The sequence below is a fragment of the Melanotaenia boesemani genome, chromosome 14, assembly GCF_017639745.1.
Source record: "Melanotaenia boesemani isolate fMelBoe1 chromosome 14, fMelBoe1.pri, whole genome shotgun sequence".
NCBI lineage: Eukaryota > Metazoa > Chordata > Actinopteri > Atheriniformes > Melanotaeniidae > Melanotaenia > Melanotaenia boesemani.
Genome location: NC_055695.1, coordinates 28,165,481 through 28,186,602, shown reverse-complemented (window position 1 = coordinate 28,186,602; position 21,122 = coordinate 28,165,481). Strand labels below are relative to the sequence as shown.

Below are 21,122 nucleotides of genomic sequence, written 5' to 3'. Positions count from 1 at the left end.
AAAAAGAAATCCAGAGGGTCTTTAGAGTCCCTGATGCATTTTAACATTTTTAATGCTTTTTTTTTACTTGTTTGCACATAAACGTGCTGTTACCCACCAACTAGTAATAAAGAGGTACCTGGGACTTTTGTCATGGTGCACACTACAACATATAGTAACACTCAAGCACCACAAAACTCAAAGCCTCAAGGTGGGAAGAAAACACTGTCAACAAGGTGGCCATGCTTTATCTGTGTGCTTTGATGTGGACGGAGATCTTTCTAAATGCTGATGTGCAGATGACGGGACTCATCATCACATTTTGCCAACAGATCTTTGCTTCTAAGGACATAGTTTTTCTTTTGGTGACAATTCAAGGATGATTCTCAAGAGAGATAAGATTGATCAACGTTGGTTTAATATGCATGTATATATGCATGTGCAGCATGTGTGCAAATGTTCATAAGTTGTTAGCATCTTAATCTGATGGAAAAGTATAAACACCATTATAAATGACTGTTAAACAGCTATCTAAAGGCTATTGAGTTTATATTTTAAATTATGCTTATTTTGGGTGTAACTGAAAGGTGACCCATTTTACATTTGCTTTCAAATTCAAGGGAGGAGTCTTTCATAACCTAAAAAAAATAGTACTATTTATAAGGAACCATACCAGTCACTTTGAGAAGCACCTTTTGTTCAGTTTTATGCTTTATGTCAACTGAACTGGAGTTAAACTCTGTGCAGCATGTCAGTCTGAAGTCCCTGTCACACAAATCAGCTTTTCACGGGCACATCAGATATGGATGTGCTCACTTACAAGGGGATATGTTAAATGAACACATCTATGTTAATCTTCTCATCACTCATGTGGAACACATGAACAGCTTTATCTGAGCTATAACTTGAATAAAAAAGTTCTAGTGGGTACTAGAACTAACTTCTTACTCAGCATCTGATTCAAATGAAAAACAGACATTTAAAAATACTCTCCAGCATGATGGTTCATACATCAGATAATCCAGAACGTTCCACAACCTGAGAAGCTGTGAACAATTACCAGTGTATAAAATATATATAACTGCATTAAGTTTTGTTTATGAACACAAATGTATCTAAAAAATGTTAAAGATGTGTCGCTTTAACATCTTCATCTTTACACATGGCTGGGTTATCGTACATCTCCAGGCTCTTCCTGCTGCTCGTCGAGATCTTTTCATCCTCTTCATCTTTTCTGCAGCAGTTGCTGCATCTACAGCAGCAGCAACAGTGTTTGCGGCAGAAGCCCAGGGCCCGGGTCAGCGCGGCATCCCATGGTGCCATGGAGTGCAGGGGTCGGGGCAAAAAGTCCCAGTTGCGTAGAGCTTTGGGGAGGTAACGGGGGCATCGAGACTGCATCACATTGACAATGATCACAAATATAAGCAAGACAATAATGGGTACACCCACGCCAACCAGGACCTGCCAGCCAGCCATTGACAGGCCGAATATGCTCAGAGGAAGAACCAAGAAGCACAGGATGAGGTAGACAGCAGGAATCCAGCGGTACTTGGCTGTTCGGTTCCCCAGCCCTCTGGCCAACCTGATTGGTACTCGTGTGATTGGGATCGTATACCACAGCAAGATGCCCATGATGTTAAAGAAGAATTGACAAAGTGCAATCTAAAGAAAAAACATAAAAAAGGTCACATTCACATGAATATAAAAACAAAAAAATAAAAATAAATTGTAAAACATTTCTGAAAGCTCTCTGAGCCTGGATATTTGGATTTGCTGGTGTACTATATTCACCATTGTTGTTTTACAGTCAGATCAGCGGTTAACATCATATTTCATCAGTTTTGCAGGTATTTCAGTGCATAAGCAACAGGATTACTATCTGGCAACTATTTGAATTTTTATTTAGTTCTTAGCGCAAATGTACTCTGAAAATGTTAATATGAAGCATCCTCTGGTGATCCTCTGAGCATCTAATCTAAAGGAAATCCCTAAAAATCCCAAAAGTAGCTGAGATACAGAACTAGTACAGAAAACATTGCCTAATTTCACAATAATATGTATGTATGTATTCGTATTACCACATGTCCAAAGGACAGTACCATCGCAAGAAGTCACACAAATGTAACTGTGTATTATTTAATGCCTGATGAAAAGTGAAAAAAATCCAATTAGTGAAAAGTCTGATTACACTGGGTCAAACTGGGTTCAAACCTGTGGTGTGACACCATCATTCAGCAAAATGAAGCTACAGCATGTTACATTTTTAGAATCTTAAAAGTAGTAATTATGCCATTTTTGAGCATGCCTGATAGCTTCACACGATGCATAACACATGTAGATATAGGCATTGTTGTAATTTTACCATTTTGAGCTTTCTTTGAATAGAACAACAAAAGTGCAACGAAGCTCTTTTGTTAACAGACCCCATAGTGTTGTGCTGGGACCTCTGACGTGAGTAATACTACTTTGTCTGACTGTGCGTGGGTGGAAAATTACGGAAGCGTGGAGCTGTCACCCAAATAAAAATAAAATCGGACCTTATCACGTTATAACGTGATACTTTATTGTAAAAACGTAAAACGTATCACGTTATAACGTGATACTTTATTGTAAAAACGTAAAACGTATCACGTTATAACGTGATACTTTATTGTAATAACGTGAAACGTATCACGTTATAACGTGATAAGTTTATTATAAGAACATAGCCTGTACTGAATGCAGATGTTGTTACGACCTATATTGGAGCTAAATACATTTTATGGAAAATATGCTCATCAAGCAGAAACTTTTCAGTTCTTTTTGACAATGATTAATTGTTCTACTCTGGTTTATTGTTGTACAGAAATGTGGGGCAGTTATGAGAAACACGTAGGTCACCTGCCTGCGCACAGTGAGACGGTGTGTGTGTCTGAATTGCCACAGAGCAGACATCCCCAACCTGGGACCTCTTGAGTCAGTGTCCTGCAGGTTTTCAGTATGGTTTATTATTTCCAGAGAAATTCCTAATTTACTACATGGGATTAAGTTTTACTTCATTGGAGAGATTTGATGAAGCTTGGAGGACACTTGTTGACGTTGCACCCTTTAAGTAGACAGGACCACGTCTTTGTGTCGGCAACTTATTTCTCCCAGTCCCAGCGGTGCATAAAGCCTTTATAATTTTCATTTTTATTGTCAGGAGACAACATATTATTAACTGAAAGCAGCGCACACACTCTATTGCCACTCAGACACATGCACGCACCGTCTCACTGCGTGCAGGCAGGTGACGCACCGTGTTGCTTATAACGGTCTTGTGTGCAATAATAAACCAGGTCTGCACCAGCCTCTTACCGACCCATTATTTGAGTCAGGTGTGCTGCAGTATGGACATACTGAAAACCTGCAGGACACTGGCTCAAGAGGTCCCAAGTTGGGGATGCCTGCTCTGTGGCAATTCAGACACACACACACACACACCGTCTCACTGTGCGCAGGCAGGTGACCTACGTGTTTCTCATAACTGTCCCACATTTCTGTACAACAATAAACCAGAGTAGAACAATTAATCATTGTCAAAAAGAACTGAAAAGTTTCTGCTTGATGAGTATATTTTCCATAAAATGTATTTTGCTCCAATATAGATCGTAACAACATCTGCATACAGTACAGGCTATGTTCTTATAATAAACTTATCACGTTATAACGTGATACGTTTCACGTTATTACAATAAAGTATCACGTTATAACGTGATACGTTTTACGTTTTTACAATAAAGTATCACGTTATAACGTGATACGTTTTACGTTTTTACAATAAACATATCACGTTATAACGCGATAAGGTCCAATTCTTTTTTTATTTGGGTGACAGCTCCACGCTTCCGTAGAAAATACTTCACACAACAAGGAATATCTGTTTAGTAACTTCTGAACTTTACTGAACCTCGGATGGTAAGTACAGAACATACAGCCATATACATTAACATCCGTAATTGCTACTGTGTTGGGTTGTGGTTTCTGGCTCAGCACAGAGTTCACTTCCCTCTGGGCTTACATCCCCAGAACCCTCTTCTTTCCCATTTTCTTTCTTTCTTTCTCTCTCTCTCTCTCTCTCTCTCTCTCTCTCTCTCTCACACACACACACACACACATGTAGGGACTTGGGAGGCGTTCACGTCATGTGGGATGGAGAGGACGGGGCCATCTAAGTGGCCTCCTCGGCTGCACCCTGTGGCGACTCGCCTCTCAGTTTTAATTACACTTAGACACCAAAACACAAGAAACATACCATATGCACTACTGGAAATCTTACTTTTGCTAGTTATATAATGGCATAATCAAACCACCAGATGGTGCTAAGAGTGATCTTGTGTGTGTGTGTGTGTGTCCACACACTTTTGTCCACAAGGGTCACCAGAGAGTGCAAAATTCTACAACAGAAAAATACAAGTGAGGTAGTAACGTGCGCTCAGGGGAGGCGGGTGAGGCAGTGCCTCACCTGTCATGATAAAGAAAAAAAACATACAATAAACATTAATATTTTCCACTGATCTGTGTTAAAAATGCATTTTCAGTATGACTCTAACACGTTTTTGAAAGTTTATCAAGTAAAAATTGCCAAATTTGAGTATTTCCCGATCAAATCCAGTGCAGAAACCCCGGTGGAGACACGGCGAGCTGTGCCTCAGCTCTGACTGTGCCATCCAATGCAAACTGGGTTGCATGACACGTGCGTTTTTCTATTTTTCAGCATATCGCCAATATTAATTTTACAGAAATATTTGTTAAACACCATGACTCTCTACAGTCTGTGTAATATATTTAATGTATTTGTGAGAGAAATATTTCCGTTTATCGTACAATAGGGTGCAGAGAAAAGTCAGCAGGTGAGGCAAACAGTACTCTGCCTCACCTCAAGGGGGCGCACTCACACACCAACACAGTGTGTGAGTGTTGCCAACTTAGCGACCTTTTTTTGTTTGTTTGTTTGTTTTTGTAAAGCAACTAGGGACAAATCTAGCAACTTTTCCAGTATTGGAGACTTTTGTAGACTGACGTATATGAAATAATGAGGAGTGGGTGCTGCTGCGAGGCCCCTCCCCTGTCCAAAAGCAACCAGAAGAGGCTTCTGGCAGCAGCTGTAGCTGCATTCAGAGCAGGAGATGATCACCTGTTTCATGACCAGGCTGAAAATGAAATGTTCAAAGCTGCTGCAGGATGATCTCTGGCTTACCGTCAGATATTAATGTCTATTAATGAAGAGCGTGGAGGAAAACAAGTGTTGTGAAATGTTGCAGCCTCCTAATTAGAAAACAACGTACACTTAATAAAATTAAACTAGAATAAAAGAAAATATTAACCAAAGAATTTGTTTTATTTTTATTAGCTTTGCATTTTTAAACATTTTTAGCTTGTCTTTTCGTCCATTTTTGCCTTTCCCATGACATTCCTCTCCACAGCAGCCTCCATGTACCAGGCTATTAAACACATTAGATGATGTCATTCAGCGATTTCTAGCGACTTTTAGGACGCCAGTAGCTACTTTTCTTACTGTGGGTGTGTGAGTGTAACTGAAAGAGGAATGCTGATAGGATATGAAGCATTACCAGTTGCATGCTGTTGAATGAATATTGAAATAAGATGTTCTTTTCAGTTCTTACAATTGTAAATCAGTGTCTCACCAACCATAAACTTCACCGCATGTCACTAACATGAGGGGTATGGAAACCAAAATTTAAAAATCTGTCTAAAAGGAAGAATTATTGCAAAATCACTAGCTGCGACACAGCCCAAATTATCACCAAGTAAAATACAAAAGTTGAGCAAAAAGGACAAAACTGTCCAAGGAGGGCATAAGGGTTAAAGATAACACATCTAACAATTTCCTAAAAGAGCTGTAACATGAGAGACACCCTCTCTCTCTCTCTCTGTCTCTCTCTCTCTCACACACACACACACACACACACACAAATAGATTTAATGATTTCAACTGCTCTTCAAAACTCACAATCTTGGGCTGGGGTAAGCAGTGTCTACTTACTACATTATTCAACAGAGGCAGAGATCTATCAACGATGAAAATCACCATAAGTCGCTGAATTTTTAACCGATTTTCAGTCCTTTTGCTTTATTAAAATGACACATATTTATAATACGACAGATTATTTTTATCATTATTATTATTATTTTTTATTATTTTATATCATACACATTCTCAGACACACACCCATACAGAATTTTTTTCTACAATACTATGCAATAATAATAGTGATGCCATATGAAGTTATATTTATAATATGAATAATATAAAATATAAAAAAATAAATATAAATAAATAAAAAATAAAGGAAGGTAGTGTGGTGGTTAGCACCGCAGCCTCACAGCAAAAAGGTCGTCGGTTCGAATCTCGGCTTGGGGGAGGTTCGAACCTTGAGGGCGGTGGTCTTTCTGTGTTGAGTTTGCATGCTCTCCCTGTGTGTGAGTGGGTTCTCTCCGGGTTCTCCAGCTTCCTCCCACCATCCAAAGACATGCATGTTAGGTTAATTGATGACTCTAAATTCTCCCTAGCAGTGAGTGTGTGCAAGTGTGAATGGTTGTTTGTCCCCTATGTGTGTGGCCCTGTGACCTGTCCAGGTGTACCCTGCCTCTCACCTGTTAATGCTGGGATAGGCTCCAGCTTACCTGCGACCCATAATGGACTAAGTGGTTCAGAAAATGAATGAAGGAATAAAGGAATGAGTTAAAAAAAACAAAAAAAACAGAAAAACAAAAACAAACACTCATTCAAAAAATGATTGCCTAAATTAAAAATTTACCACAATACCTCCAAAGTGAAATACCTCAGTTAAAGTTATATCTGTTCCTCTTGCCATTTTGATACAAAATAAAGAACCCAAATTTACCTCTGATGTTACAAGCCCAACAAGTAATTAACCCAATAAAGGAACCAAAGAACACAACACCAATATAAAACAGGCGTTTTTTTTTAACATGTCAAAGAAAATAAAATAAACATAGAATTCAAGACGAGAGAAATTTATGAGTAAGTACTTAAAGGTTCATTCAAAAGGGACCATTTCTAATAGTGTGTTTTATTATAATTTAGTGGGCACTCCATTGTGTAATTATATTTATATATTTATTATTATATTATAATTACATGAGAAATTGTCATGACACTAACTTTGCAAAGATGATCAGGAAAATTAAAAATGGATGGTATCACTTCTTCCTTTAAACCAGTTGACTCTCCAGTCCTGTAAAGGTTAAAATGACGGCTGCAGATGACTGAAAAGTCCTTTGGTACTAAGACGTGCTGCTACCCATGCCGCCTCCTCCATTTATCTTTTGGAAACATACAAAACAACTCCATCTGAACATCACTCAGTTCTCAATTCTTCTGTAGCTACAGTTCAGCAGTTAAAGTTAATGTTAGCGCCATGAAACTGATTTAATAGATAATGTGGAAATGACATGACCTACTTAGCACAATTATATGAAGTGGGTGATTGCCAAATGCCCCTTCAATCATCTTACTGTAATCATCGTCTTACTAACAAAAACGTTTTTTTTATTTTTTTTATTTTCTTGTCCTGACATAAGCCAGTTTAATTTATATTAGCTTAAGAAATACGTCAAATTCAACAAGTTCATAACAGTTAAATAATATAAAACCACTTCTTACTTGTGAAATATTAACCCTTGTTTTTTGGTTTCAGTGTTTCTTTTACAAGAACATCTGTATGCAGCACAAAAATCTGGCATTTTGGTTTCACACACTGTCTGACACAGTCTGACTGATCTGACCGGGTCTAAAACCATGGTCCAAGATGACAGCTGTGTTGACGTACCGACAGGCCCGAATGCGGCATCTAGTGTAAATATCCATGTGGAAGAGGTGCGCGCCGAGCCTACGGCCTACGGCGGTTACGCAGACACCCCGTGAGCTCAAATCTGCCTTTATGATTTGTCAATTTGGGATTACGAGTTTCTGGATTTCTGGATCTTCTTGTTGAAAGTTGTGTAGTAACCACAATTTTTAAAAACAACACCCAATGAATCAAGTTCTTTGTTCTCTTCCACAAGCTAATACATACTAATAATAATATAATAATCAAGCGTTTTTATTGGGATTAAAGTAAGTTAAATACATAATGGGTGGGAAAAATTACAGTCAAAAGGAAAGGTAAAACCAGGTGTAAATGTGATTTTTTTTTGTTAGTTTTTTTCTTTTTCCTGTTTAACACAATATATATTTATATTTGAATCCTCTGGTTTAAAAGTTGTCCCTATGTAAAGCAGTAAGATGTGTTGTACATAAATGCATCCATAAAGCGATCTCTTTTATCATGATGTAGTTAAATAGAAATGGCACAGCATTTTGAAACCCCTTGTCATTTTTAAACACCATACTATGAAAATTAACACAACCACTTACAAAAAGGTTTTTAAGAAATGCATTAAACCATTGACAACCATTGCAACAGTAATAAATGTTGATTTAAAAATACCCTGTAGTACTGAAAAGGTTCTATGTTCTTTTAGATGCTGTCAGATTGTGTCTGAAGTTGGACTAAAGGGTCTCACATATAATCAACTATATAGGCTCGATAACAATATTACAAATGAGCAGTGCCTGTTCATTCTTATTATGAAAATGAATTCCTGGTGATCATGTTAAGAGTGTTACAAACTGCAGAAGATCGGGGTGTCCCTGTTCAGTCCTACTGAAAATTGATAACTTGCCAGGACCAATATAATGGGGCCTTTGACATGCGAAGCGGTAACCAGTGCGGCGTCTTTGTATATATGTCAATGGGTTCATTCACACCAGGGAGTCCACCATACTTGGTCCAGTGTGGGACTATGCTCAGTTGGGGGGTACAATATTATGCCGGACCAAGTTTGTGCTCACGCAGGTTTTTACTTAAACAAATAGGAGAATTTAAATATTATTTCCCCCTCACCACCAGAGACAGTGCTGTAACAAGCCGAAACAACTAACAAAAAAAGAAACCCTTCAATCTATTTGTTAATGCAGTACAACTCCTGATTAACACATAACAGCAAACTATGGAGCTGCATCAGATCCTAGCAGATTTTACAGAGTTCTTCCACGTCTTATCACAAGACATTCTTACTACCTATTGTCCCACACGCGCATATATTGTGTTTATGTTTGCCGACAATATCGTTGTCCTGAACCCACAATGCACTGTTTTTTTGAAGTCTGCTTCCTGTATTTAGTCTGTTTCAAACAGACTGAAACTGGCGTTTGTAACTATAAGAGACTAAGGATAGAAATAAGCTTTGTTAAAATCCTGCATATTTACACTATAAATGTATATCAATGTAAAAAAAACTGTGTAAAAAAAAAACAAACAAAAAAAAACAAAACTCAAACTGTGGACATGTTCTTATCCCTAGGGTGCCTGGCCTTGGTGTTGGGTTGACGTGGCCCGTGGTGGTTTTGCCTGGGGCAGTCGGGCTCCATCGGGTCCCTGGGCAGGGCTCTGCTGGGGGGGATTGGTGGTCCTTGGACCTGTGGGGTGCCTGCCCTCCGTGTGGCCCACGCTGCAGTGCCTGGCACCCACTGGGCCTGCTCACCGTCGCCCTGGGCTGTCTGGTGCCCCTGCCCCGTCGTGCCGGGCCCCTCTGCTGTGGGCTGAGTGGGCCGCTGCTCTCTCTGCTTTGGCTGTCCTGGGCTCGGTGCTCTGTGGACCTGATGGGCCTTTGGGGCCTCGGGCTCCCCCCATTCCCTGCTGATGCTTCGGGGTGCGGCGTGGTCACGCCCCCCTTGCAAGCACACATTTCCTCCTTGTTGCATGCTCACAAACGTGCTTGTCTCTCCATCCGCTTCTGACTAGATGTAGCTGATGTTTGTGTTGGTATGTTTCTCTACAGGTATGTTTGATGACTATTGTACTTTCATATCATCATTATCCTATTTTCTTTATGCATCATGTAGTACTGTGGTTGTTTATATTGTTTTTTGTGATGTGCTTTAGGCAGCCTAGACATATTTCCACATTTTAATCCTGTCCTTTTCTCCCTTTTTTCTCTCTCCCTCTATCTCCCTGTCAGGTTCAGCACTGACATATAAAAAACTAAAGAAAACAAGATTACAATAAAAATAATAAAAATATCAAGGGCAGCCATGTATGTAACATGTCTCCCCTGGTAGAGAAAATCTGTCAAGCAGGGTATGGCACACAGACCGCCGTTCTGTATATTAGGATGCTGGACAGGTAAAAAAAAAGTGTTCTCATTGACCTAGTCACTATCAAGACTAACATCTAACAAATGTTTTTGTTTAAGCTTTAAAATTCATGCTAATCTGTTGCTTTCTCCATTTTACCAGATGAGGAGTACAGATACTTTGAAGGGGTGCCTGCAGGCCTGATAAGCGACAAGGAAACAGACAGTGAAGACAAAGAAACATGGAAAGTGTATCCACCTGAATGGAGGGTAAAAAGACTCAGACATTTTAGAAAGGTGTCGGTGCCAACTTATTGAGCTATAAAAGATGTCCTACAGGATGGTGCATCGCAGAAGGCCCGGAGGCAGCCTCTGTGAGGCATCAAATGCATTTATTTGAAATGAAACTTCAGATTGTGTGCTTTAATAAAATAAATAAATAAAAATGATTGGTCTGTTTTTTATGTCTAATATATTTTCATTCATCAGTGCTGTTATGTAGATTGAAACACACCTGATTTATTAGACTACTTTATAAACCGTTCAGTTAATAATGCTGATATTTTATATAGTTTAATATGACAATAATCATTTCATAAATGCTTATTGAAATGGTAATGTGTAATTTGGTCCGGCTAGTCATTGGTACAACATGATAATGGTACAGAAACCAAAATTAAAGACTCACATTTTAATTATGGCTACATGCCAAACTATATAATTAAAGAAGAGAACTAGTAAATCAGACATCGGGTTCCACTGCATAAATGAAAAATCTGCAAATATCCGGCAGGCATCCGTCTCATATGGTCGATGTATTTTCCGTGATTTGTGAACATGATCTGCCAAAGATGCTGTCAGTATGCAGAGAGATCTAAAGTAGGATCTGTGGGAAATCAAACAAACATGCATCTTCTGGATACCTCGTGGATGGGAATCTGGATTTTTGGATTTTTCCAGATTCATTAGTTGTCTGATTCCCGGGAGATGGTATATTTTTTTTTACACATAATAGATTTAAGCTGGTGATATTCTAAAAATGTAGTGCTATTGATCCCATATTGTGAACTGAGTATATCAAATGAGAAGAAGTTTCCTTTTTCTATTATATGTTCTGTTTTATTCCTTTATTTTTCTATTGAGTGAAGTTAATCATCTTTTGTTTCGCAGGATGTCAGGGTTGTTCCAGATGGGTGTAAGCTTACATGGAATAAGTGAAGACTTGGTTATTTTCAGAAATTCCCACCAAGTTATTAAAGAGGAATTGATGTTTAAGCTTTTAAAACACTTATCGCAGCTGTCGAGTGCAAACCTCCTATTGTCCAGATCTGTTATCTTTTAAGAAATGAATAAAACTGTATGGCTTTTGTAATAATTGAAAATAATGTCATCAAACTTGGTATTGTGTTTTACATCATATATCTTTGGCTAAATATTTGTAAAACTACAGGCAGACATAAACGGTGACCAATAGTACCGATGTATGAAGTGTGGAAAAAAATCCTGAATTTTGGACATAGGGGATTTGTGCCCGACAGCAAAGTTATGAGGTTTGATGGCTGAGTTGATGAATAGCAGGTCAGAGATATCTAGATCCTCACACAATGCTTGCTCTACATCTAACCATGGTTCGTCTAGACTCTAGACCACTAGGTTTATGCCATTTGGAGATATACTGCAGCTTGTTAGCTAAGAAATGGTGATTAAAGTTGGGTGGGTCTAATCCACCTCTGTCTTTAGTCTGTTGTAAAGTTTTTAGATGCCGAGTCTATTTTAGACAAAGCACACACCGAGAATGCATCAAACTCAGAAGTTCAGATAGAGGCAGACAGGAAATCAGACACGGGAGCAGTGTAAAAACGTCAGGTATTTTTCAAAATAAAAGCCTCTGTGCAGCTTTGCCCTGCTTAACCATGTAAACATTATGTCTAACCGGTCAGGGGGTCTCAGTTTTTTTTTTTTTTTTTTTTTTTTCCAGCATGGATGACGAGGCATTTATTCTGGAAGTGAGGAATCACAAGATTCTCTAATTGTCCTGTGATTTTGTGATCTTGCAGATCCAAGCAGACAGCCTACAGTCGTGGGCACTCCATACCTGATATGTTCCCGGTGTGGATTGATGCGCCTCGGAATCAGAACAAAACCGTGGTGCAGCCAGACACCCGGTGGAAATGAGGGAAGTGGAGCTGCAGACGCAGCGTGCACATCAGATGCCTCGTCTACTATGATTATTTAAGAGAATATTACGTATCATTTGAAAATGAAATATAACATTTTTGTGCAAATTATGTCCGCCTGCGCATAAAAACAAGTTAGAACGTCAGCTTCATCAACTCCTAGTTTGAAAAGTCACGTGGAAATAAACCATCTGTCCAGTATGAGAAAATATCTTATAATATTTCTACATTGTGCAGCATTTTTTCTGTTTTAACAAAAATAAATGTTTCTAACACAGAAAAAGGTGTTTTTGTCCTTTTCCCAACACATCTGTTCCACGTGCATATTTATTGTGTGATAGAATTTAGGGTCTAATACAATTGACTACATTGCAAGTCACATTTGAATTTCTTTTCTAGCTGAAGTCCAGTCTTTTATTCTTACTTCTAACCTAAAAAAATATTTAAATGAGCTGAACTTTGAACTAGTTAAAATTGAATTGGTGAACTATGAACATAAACTATCCTTTTTAACCTGTGAGAACTGAACTTTGAACTAGTTCATGAGAAGCATGAACTTGCACAACATGTCTGATTGTAAACAGGCTTATTAAAAGACATTTAAAAAACATCGTACCTGCAGAGAGTTTGATAATGTTTCTCCAGGACTGGCCATAGCAGCAAGTATGGATGTGGTTGTTGTACCGATGTTTGACCCCAGTGTCAGAGGATAAGCTCTCTCAAGACTAATGACACCAATTCCTGTTGAAAGAAGAACAAGATTTAAGTCCTGGTGTAAATTAAAATATTAACAGAGTGTAATCATTGTGTTAATGGTGACTTACCAACAAGAGGTGTAATAGCTGAGGTGAAGACGGAACTACTCTGAACAAGGAAGGTCATTCCTGCTCCCACCAAAATAGCAATATAGCCGGTCACCCAGCTGAAGGGGAACGGGAAGTCTGTAGTAAAACAGAAAAACAAGGTTACATGATGAAGTAAGCACTTTATGATGACTTAGTCAAAGCAAAAGAGGATTTCTGCTCTAAGGACATAGAACATCACCTCCCTGGCGGGGAAGGAGGGACTCCATCGTTCTGCTGGGGGACTTCAATACTCACATGGGCAATGACATTGAGACCTGAAGGGGCGTGACTGGGAGGAACAGACCCCCTGATCTGAATCCGACTGGTGTTTTGTATTGGACTTATACGCTTGTCATGGATTGTCCATAACAAACACCATGTTTGGGCATAAGAGTGTCTACATGTGCACTTGGCACCAGGACACTCTAGTCTAGATGTAGTGTTATCATCACTCTTGCAGCTGCATGTCTTGGACACTCGGGTGAGGAGAGGGGCAGAGCTTTAAACTGATCACCACATGGTGGTGAGTTGGTTTAGAAGACAGGAGAGGATGCCAGTCAGGCTTGGCAGACCCAAACATGTTGTGAGGGTCTGCTGGGAACGTCTGGCGGAGTCCCTTGTCAGAATGAGTTTCAACTCCCATCTCCGGCAGAGCTTCAACCATGTCCTAGGTGAGGCAGGGGACATAGAGTCTGAGTGGGCTGTGTTCCATGCCTGTATTGTTGAGGCAGCCAGCTGGAGCTGTGGGCGTAAGGTCATCGGTGCCTGTCGTGGCAGAAATCCCAGATCTTGTTGGTGGACACCAGCAGTGAGGGATGCCGTCATGCTAAAGAAGGAGTCCTATTGTGCCTTTTTGGCCTGTTGCACTCTGAAGGCCGCTGATGGGTATCGGCAGGATAAGAGGAACTCCTGTCTCTGGGGCTGAGGTTGCTGAGGTGGTTAAAAAGCTCCTCAGTGGCAGGGCCCCAGGGATGGATGAGGTCTGTCTGGAGTTCCTTAAGGCTCTGGATACTGTAGGGCTGTCTCGGTTGACACGCCTCTGCAGCATCGCTCCCCTCTCCCTTCCCCTGGACTGGAATCTTGTGATTCTCCACTCCTCCTGTGATTTCATGATCTTGTGGATCCTGCTAGGTGGACTGCATCGGGATCTCCCAGACGAACTGGTGATTGTGGCTGCGGAGAGGGAAGTCTGGGCTTTCATGCTTAGGTTGCTGCCCCCATGACCTGACCCCAGATAAGTGGAAGAAAATGGATGGGTGGATGGAATCTAATGGAAATCCCTAAAACCCCCAAAATTAGCTGAGATACACAACTAGTACAACACTAAAAATTTAACAATAATATGTATGTATGTATGTATGTGTTTAATATGTATGACCACATGTCCAAAGGACAGAAGCATTGCAAGGAAGTCACACAAATGTAACTGTGTTATTTTTTAATGGCTGATGTAAACTGAAAACATCGGGTCAAAATGGGTTCAAACCTGTGGTATCACACCACCATCCAGCAAGATGTACAGCATGTTACGTTTTTAGAGCAATTATACCATTTTTGAGCATGCCTGATAGCTTCATACGATGCATAACACAATTAGACGTAGGCATTGTTGTAATTTTACTATTTTGAGCCTTCTTTGTGAAGCTGTTTTGTTAACAGACCCTAGGAAGAATAGCTGCAGCCACGCTGTAGCTATTTGGGGTCCTAAATAATAAACTAATCTAAACTAAACCAACTATATATTTCCCATTCTGGTTTGAGACTGCTGAAAGATAGTCTACCTCATGGAAGCATGGAATTAAATCATCTTATTTCCCGTATGAGAGTGTATCTTATAATATTTCTACATTTTGCAGCATTTTTTTCTTGCTTTGAATTTAGAGACGAGATAAAGCTAAACATAACTGTTCAACAAAAACTGAACTTCTATAGCCCTGACAGAGGTTGTTTTTTTTTTTCCTTTCCCACACATCTGTTCCACATACATATTTATTGTGTGATAGAATTTAAGGTCTAATATAACTGACTACATTGCAAGTCACATTTGAATTTCTTTTTTTTTCTTCTGTCCAGTCTTTCATTCTCACTTCCAACCTAAAAAACATTTTAAATGAGCTGAACTTTGAACTAGTTAAAACTGAATTGGTGAACTATGAACATAAACTATCCTTTTTAACCTGTGAGAACTGAACTTTGAACTAGTTCATGAGAAGCATGAACTTGCACAACATGTCTGATTGTAAACAGGCTTATTAAAAGACATTTAAAAAACATCGTACCTGCAGAGAGTTTGATAATGTTTCTCCAGGACTGGCCATAGCAGCAAGTATGGATGTGGTTGTTGTACCGATGTTTGACCCCAGTGTCAGAGGATAAGCTCTCTCAAGACTAATGACACCAATTCCTGTTGAAAGAAGAACAAGATTTAAGTCCTGGTGTGAATTAAAATATTAACAGAGTGTAATCATTGTGTTAATGGTGACTTACCAACAAGAGGTGTAATAGCTGAGGTGAAGACGGAACTACTCTGAACAATAAAGGTCATTCCTGCTCCCACCAAAATAGCAATATAGCCGGTCACCCAGCTGAAGGGGAACGGGAAGTCTGTAGTAAAACAGAAAAACAAGGTTACATGATGAAGTAAGCACTTTATGATGACTTAGTCAAAGCAAAAGAGGATTTCTGTTAAAAACAGGACTTGTGCCTGAGCTTTGTGCATCACACAGCAGGACTGCTGGACCTGGAGGTGGGCTAGAAGCAACAGGGGGGGCTGTACCTGTGCTGCTCATCAAGCATCACCACCAAAACAGGTGTGCTGACTATCAAACAGGCCGGTCAGAGCATATGTTTTCTTTCATTTCTGTACCTGTGTTGATCACCTTCTTGATGACCACAGCCACCTGTCCTTTCAGCATGGAGTTGAGGAGCTTGACAATGAGGATGAGGCAGGTGCAGAGGACGAGCAGAGACAGAGCCAGGAGAATGAGGCCGACGGCGAGGTCTGGCAAGTTAACATTGGCAAAGATGTGTTTGCCTGCAAAGGACAGTTGAAGAGGTGAAGCGTCAACTCTGGCCTTAAATTATGTAACAACTATGAACAGTAAAAATTTGGTTTTGTAGGAAAAATGTGTATTTACTGTATATGTGAAGCAAACTGTGGCTGGCATGTAAGGGATTATAACTTTCTGATGGTATTTGATCGTGCTGAGGCAGAAAAGTGAAGAAGCAATCTATTTTATGGTCATGTGGCACTCAGGTGTCTGATAGCATAATACTGTACTGATGATATTGTGACTATTTGCAAGGGAGACAGATAATCAGAAATTATGTAACCAGAACTGTTTTTACAAGACTGTCTTACTTTAGTATGCCTCTGCACTTGGAATTGTCTTATACATGAAATTGTGGTACAAATAAATTTGGCTTGCCTTGCCTCTGGGAGAGAGAACAGGGATTTACTACCGTTCTGCTCGGTCATCGTAAACCCTCACTTTAGTGGGGTCCTATACCAGGGGCGGGGATAGTTTCCAGATTGTAAGGAATTGTCCTAAGCTAAACGCCAGTTCATTGTGTCTGTCAACCTGTGTTTTTATGTATCTACTGACTGTATGGACTCCTGTAATTGCAATAAACAGTTGTGTCTTCTCACTATCTGAGTGTCTGTCATTCGAGAGTTTTCCTTAACAGTGTCCCTTTTGCCCTCGAAATGGAGGCACGCTTACATTTCTCTAGGTTTTCGGTCACAGTTGAGTTAATCTGGGTAATGGTCTGGTTTCCCTCCTCCCAGCAGACAGCACCTGCAGGGCATTCGGTCACAGTAGTATTCACGATACTCTGAGAGAGACGACAAAAACAAGAATCAGCCCCAGAAAATAATGCAGCTGCAGATGATAATCATTCTAAGACTTGTCTTTTTATAAAGCACGATCTAACAACGGAGTCACTGTGGTCACAATATGAGGAAAATATCAGACTGTTACCGTGTTGGTTAGTGTTTTGCACCATCTCTTCACCAGACTCTTGTTTCTTGCTGCTGGATCACCAGTCACAATCCCAGCAATGACAGATTTGTCCAGCTTAGAGAAATGGTTTATTTTAAACAAAGTTTTTTGCTTTAACATTAATTCTGCATCATCTTGTTGGTGTCATTATCACCTCAATGATGGAGTTTGTAAGAGGGTCTGTGATGACGTTGAGCAGATCGGGAGCGTTGTCTCCGCTCTGGATGTTGAAAGATTCGATCAGAAGGTGGGTGAGTTTGTACAGAACTCCAGTGGCTACTTCCAAGGGCAGAAGAATCAGCACAGACAGCCAGTTGAAGAAATCATCCACTGTCGCGCCTGCAAAAGCCCTAAAAAGTGCAGGAACCTGCTTGTGAACACATGGCATCAGCCTTTCTGATTCTTTTTTTTAATCATAACTTGCTTTGGGTTACCTGCGAAACTCATTTCGGTCTCCTGCTTGCATCATAGCTACGATAGTATTGGTGACTGATGTTCCGATGTTGGCTCCCATGATGATCGGCACTGCAGACTTGACCTCCAGCACTGAAAAACAAACATAGCTTTAAGGCATTGTGTCATATCCTGAAGATGCAGCGACCAACTGAAAGGCAGTGATGATTCCAGCTTCTCAAATGTGCAGATTTGCTGCATTATGTGTGTATTTACTATCTAAAGTCAGTAAAGTCATGTGTCTACTTACAGCCAGAGGACACCATGCTGACAACAATAGAGGAGGAGGTGCTGGAGCTCTGAACCAGCACTGTGACTAACACTCCAATCACAAGACCAGCCACAGGGTTGGACAACACAGCATTGTCCTGGAAGATGTCACCGGCGGCTTTACCTGAAAACATCTTCAGGTTAATAACACAGCACTCCGGATGCATTACACGAGCTCTCCACTGGTCGTGGTACAGAACAAATGAAATAGATGAGATGGGTATGACTAACAGCACTGACTGTAAATTCTGATTTTCTTTCTTTCTTTTTTCTTTTTTTCTTTTTTTTTTACCTCCAACTAGTTGGAAAGCAGAGCTGAGAATATCCAATGAGCAGATAAACATGTACAGAAGTCCAAGAAGCAGAACCAGCTTCAATATAGCAGTCAGCACTCTCATAATCTTTCCTTTTGTATCCAACTCTGTAGGAAAAACAAGAAACACCGAACACTCTGTCAGGGTTTGTGAGGATATCAGCCCTGAGCAGGACTAGTTAGAATGAAGACCTGCCTCACCTGACCATTTGATCCCTGTGTCTTTGAAGCCTGGGGGATCCCAGGGATCTTCTTCTGGGGGCTCCTCACACACCAGGTCTAAAGTGAAGCAAGCTGGTGGCATGGCTTCTTCTTTATCCCAAGCTTTGTTACCTAAGGCAGGAGGGAATGTTTGAGGAAAATAAATTGAATATGTTGCTCAAGAAAGTTTACAATGAACCAGGAAAAGGACGTACTCATAGTGGAGGAGAAATCTGTCCCCGCTTGTGGTCTTGAAGCCATGACTGTTAAAAAAGCTACAAAAGCGTAGTTATAAACACAAATGTTGTAGTTATTAAACCTTCATCACTTCAACGTGTTTTAATACATTTACTGTTAAAAAGGGATGAATTACACTGTTCAGTATACTCTCTAGCTGTGTAAATATCAAATTACATGCCAAAGGAGGAATCCCAGATCAAAGATGCTTGAAGCTTCTTTAAAAAAAAAAAAGAAAAAAAGAAGTGCACAGAAGAGCACCGTTTTAAATAATGTGTCTTTCTATAAGAAAACAGGGATAGGTAGGGTACACACCTGGAGCTGAGAGTGCATGTGTGCATCCAGAGCTGAGATCAGGAGTCCTCACCTGTTCTACCTGATGCTCACATCTGCGCTGAGCTCCGCTCTTCTAGCAAATATCAGAGCTGAGCCGAGTGCACTCCTGCCGCGTGCAGTGCAAAGGTTGCACACCTCTGTTTTGCATCTGCTTGCAGTTCCAGCCGACATTCTTATCATGAAAGTGATACGAAGTGATTTGGTGTGAGATAAAACTGAAAATAAATAAAATTCACAGTTTCTCTGATCATTTGGGTTCTAACGGTCTCTGTCTTGCTGTCTGACTCCAAAAGTGTTGCATGAAAAACTCAGTAATAGAAACTGTAAAAATCTCACTTTAAGATAACTATTAAAATGTATATAGTTCTTTTTGCATTTATTATTTTCACCCTGAGCCATGTGCACATTGGTGCACATACACTTTGATACACACACTCTCAGGTCCACAGCTCTCCAGATAATGTGCATTATTGTGTAAATGTTTATTGCCAGCTGAAACTGTCTGGGCTCAAAGTGAGAGATGTGCCAGTGATATGGCAGTAACTACAAATGATTTATATCTGAAATAAATGCTGTAAATAGAAGTTAATCATAAATCGATGATCATAGTTTGATACTTCGTTTTCTGCCAAACCATCAAGGCAGATTGGGTACTGTACTGATATAAAAGCAGTTCAGTGAGTTGTTGGGGAAAAAGTCATACATTTATTGCAGAACTTATTTAAGTTAAATAAGATTTTAAATAGTTTATTCAGATTTCTAAAGGTAAATGATGATGATTATGATCATGATGATGATGAACATATATTAGGTTTTAAATCCTCACTTAGATACTTTTTTCTATTTTTAACTGAAACACTAAAATTTGAATTCTAGAGGATCTTTAGAGTCTCTGATGCATTTAATGATCTTTAGTGATGATAATGGATTAAATGCATCTTCTTAATGTGATATTTCTAGATCAATAGCTGCTCATTCCTCAAAATACGTCTTGATTAGCAGTTTGCTAAACTGATCCTGAGGTGGCTTTAAACAACAACCCACAACCAGTAATCAATCATTATGTTCTCCTTCCAGACTGCTATGACTGTAACTCAGGGCAGTGCCAGTGTTCAGTACACAGTGTTCAGCAAAAAGAAAGCCCCCACATACAGTATATCTTTGTGGCAGCATGTCGAGGTGTGCCTGAGCAAGACACCGAACCCCTAATTGCTCCTGATGGGTCGTGGTTGAGCGTCTTGCATGGCAGCTTCTGCCATCAGTGTGTAATGTGTGTGTGAATGAATAATGGATACTATGTAAAGTGCTTTGGGTGCCTTCAGAAGTGCTATATAAATCTAATCCATTATTATTATTATTATGTTTAAGCTCAACACAGCCAGTAACAATAAGTTTTCATTCACTACAGATTCCCTTTTGCCCTTCCAGTGGTGCATCTTCAGCAAACATTTCCTCTATGAAACACATATTTGAACAGCACCTGCAGGAAAAATCTGTAGCAATTTTCATGCTCAATTTTCATGTTCATGAAAACATGTAGAGTAATAGGACAATGCAGCTAAGTGGTGGGAGCATGTGTTACTAAGGCATCAGTAACTTTCCCAATGGGTTTAAAACCTGAATTAAATGTCTCCTACCCCTTATTTTTCCAGCCAGCCAGTCTGTCTGCCTGTCTGTCTGTCTGTCTGTCTGTCAGACTTGATAGACAGAAATTGATATTTCTTTATTTTGAACAAAAGAAAAAATCAATACAAATTAAAGCTGCAAGCAGCTATGAAGGCCCTCACACCTCTGGTGCTGCTCCGGCCTATTAATTCAAATCGGATCAAATTTGCACCTCTCGCCCTTTTTTTTGTTTTCTTGCATTGGAGGCGGACCCCTCCTATTTCAGAGCCCGACTACCGAATCAACCTGAAAGGGCCCCAGGGACACTGTCGGGGTCTCAGATGTGAAGAGGGGACCTTGTTTGCTCATTCTTGTCTTCGGGGCCCCTGGGGGCCCGTAGGGGCCCATATTAATTTTGGCCTCTAAAAGGCCTCCCGTGGTAAAAGGAGGCCCCCTTTAGTGATTCAAGGTGTTTCCAGACCTCTTGCATACATATACCTCTTCCTGCGGTCTCGATCAAGGC

General features: G+C 40.0%; 1 protein-coding gene across 1 annotated transcript; it reads right to left on the bottom strand.

Annotated features, from left to right (window-relative positions):
* Positions 1 to 1,013: 1,013 nt before the first annotated feature.
* Positions 1,014 to 18,535, bottom strand: LOC121653683 (sodium-dependent phosphate transport protein 2B-like). Its single transcript, XM_042007324.1, has 11 exons — positions 18,422 to 18,535; positions 18,200 to 18,328; positions 17,888 to 18,031; positions 17,619 to 17,730; positions 17,339 to 17,534; positions 17,164 to 17,259; positions 16,906 to 17,017; positions 16,050 to 16,217; positions 15,671 to 15,787; positions 15,463 to 15,587; positions 1,014 to 1,641 (listed from the first exon to the last, which is right to left on the bottom strand). Exons 1-11 carry the CDS (start codon positions 18,522 to 18,524, stop codon positions 1,105 to 1,107), a joined length of 1,839 nt encoding a protein of 612 aa, XP_041863258.1. The 5' UTR covers positions 18,525 to 18,535; the 3' UTR covers positions 1,014 to 1,104.
* Positions 18,536 to 21,122: the final 2,587 nt, after the last annotated feature.

Bases quoted from the DNA above. Each gene is read 5' to 3' on its own strand.
- LOC121653683 (XM_042007324.1), bottom strand. From the start codon at position 18,524: ATGCCACCAGCTTGCTTCACTTTAGACCTGGTGTGTGAGGAGCCCCCA. The intron at 18,032-18,199 runs GTAAAAAAAAAA...AGATGTTTTCAG, and splicing joins TGCTTTCCAACTAGTTGGAG to GTAAAGCCGCCGGTGACATC. The intron at 15,788-16,049 runs GTACAGAAATGA...GTTTTACTACAG, and splicing joins CAAGAAGGTGATCAACACAG to ACTTCCCGTTCCCCTTCAGC.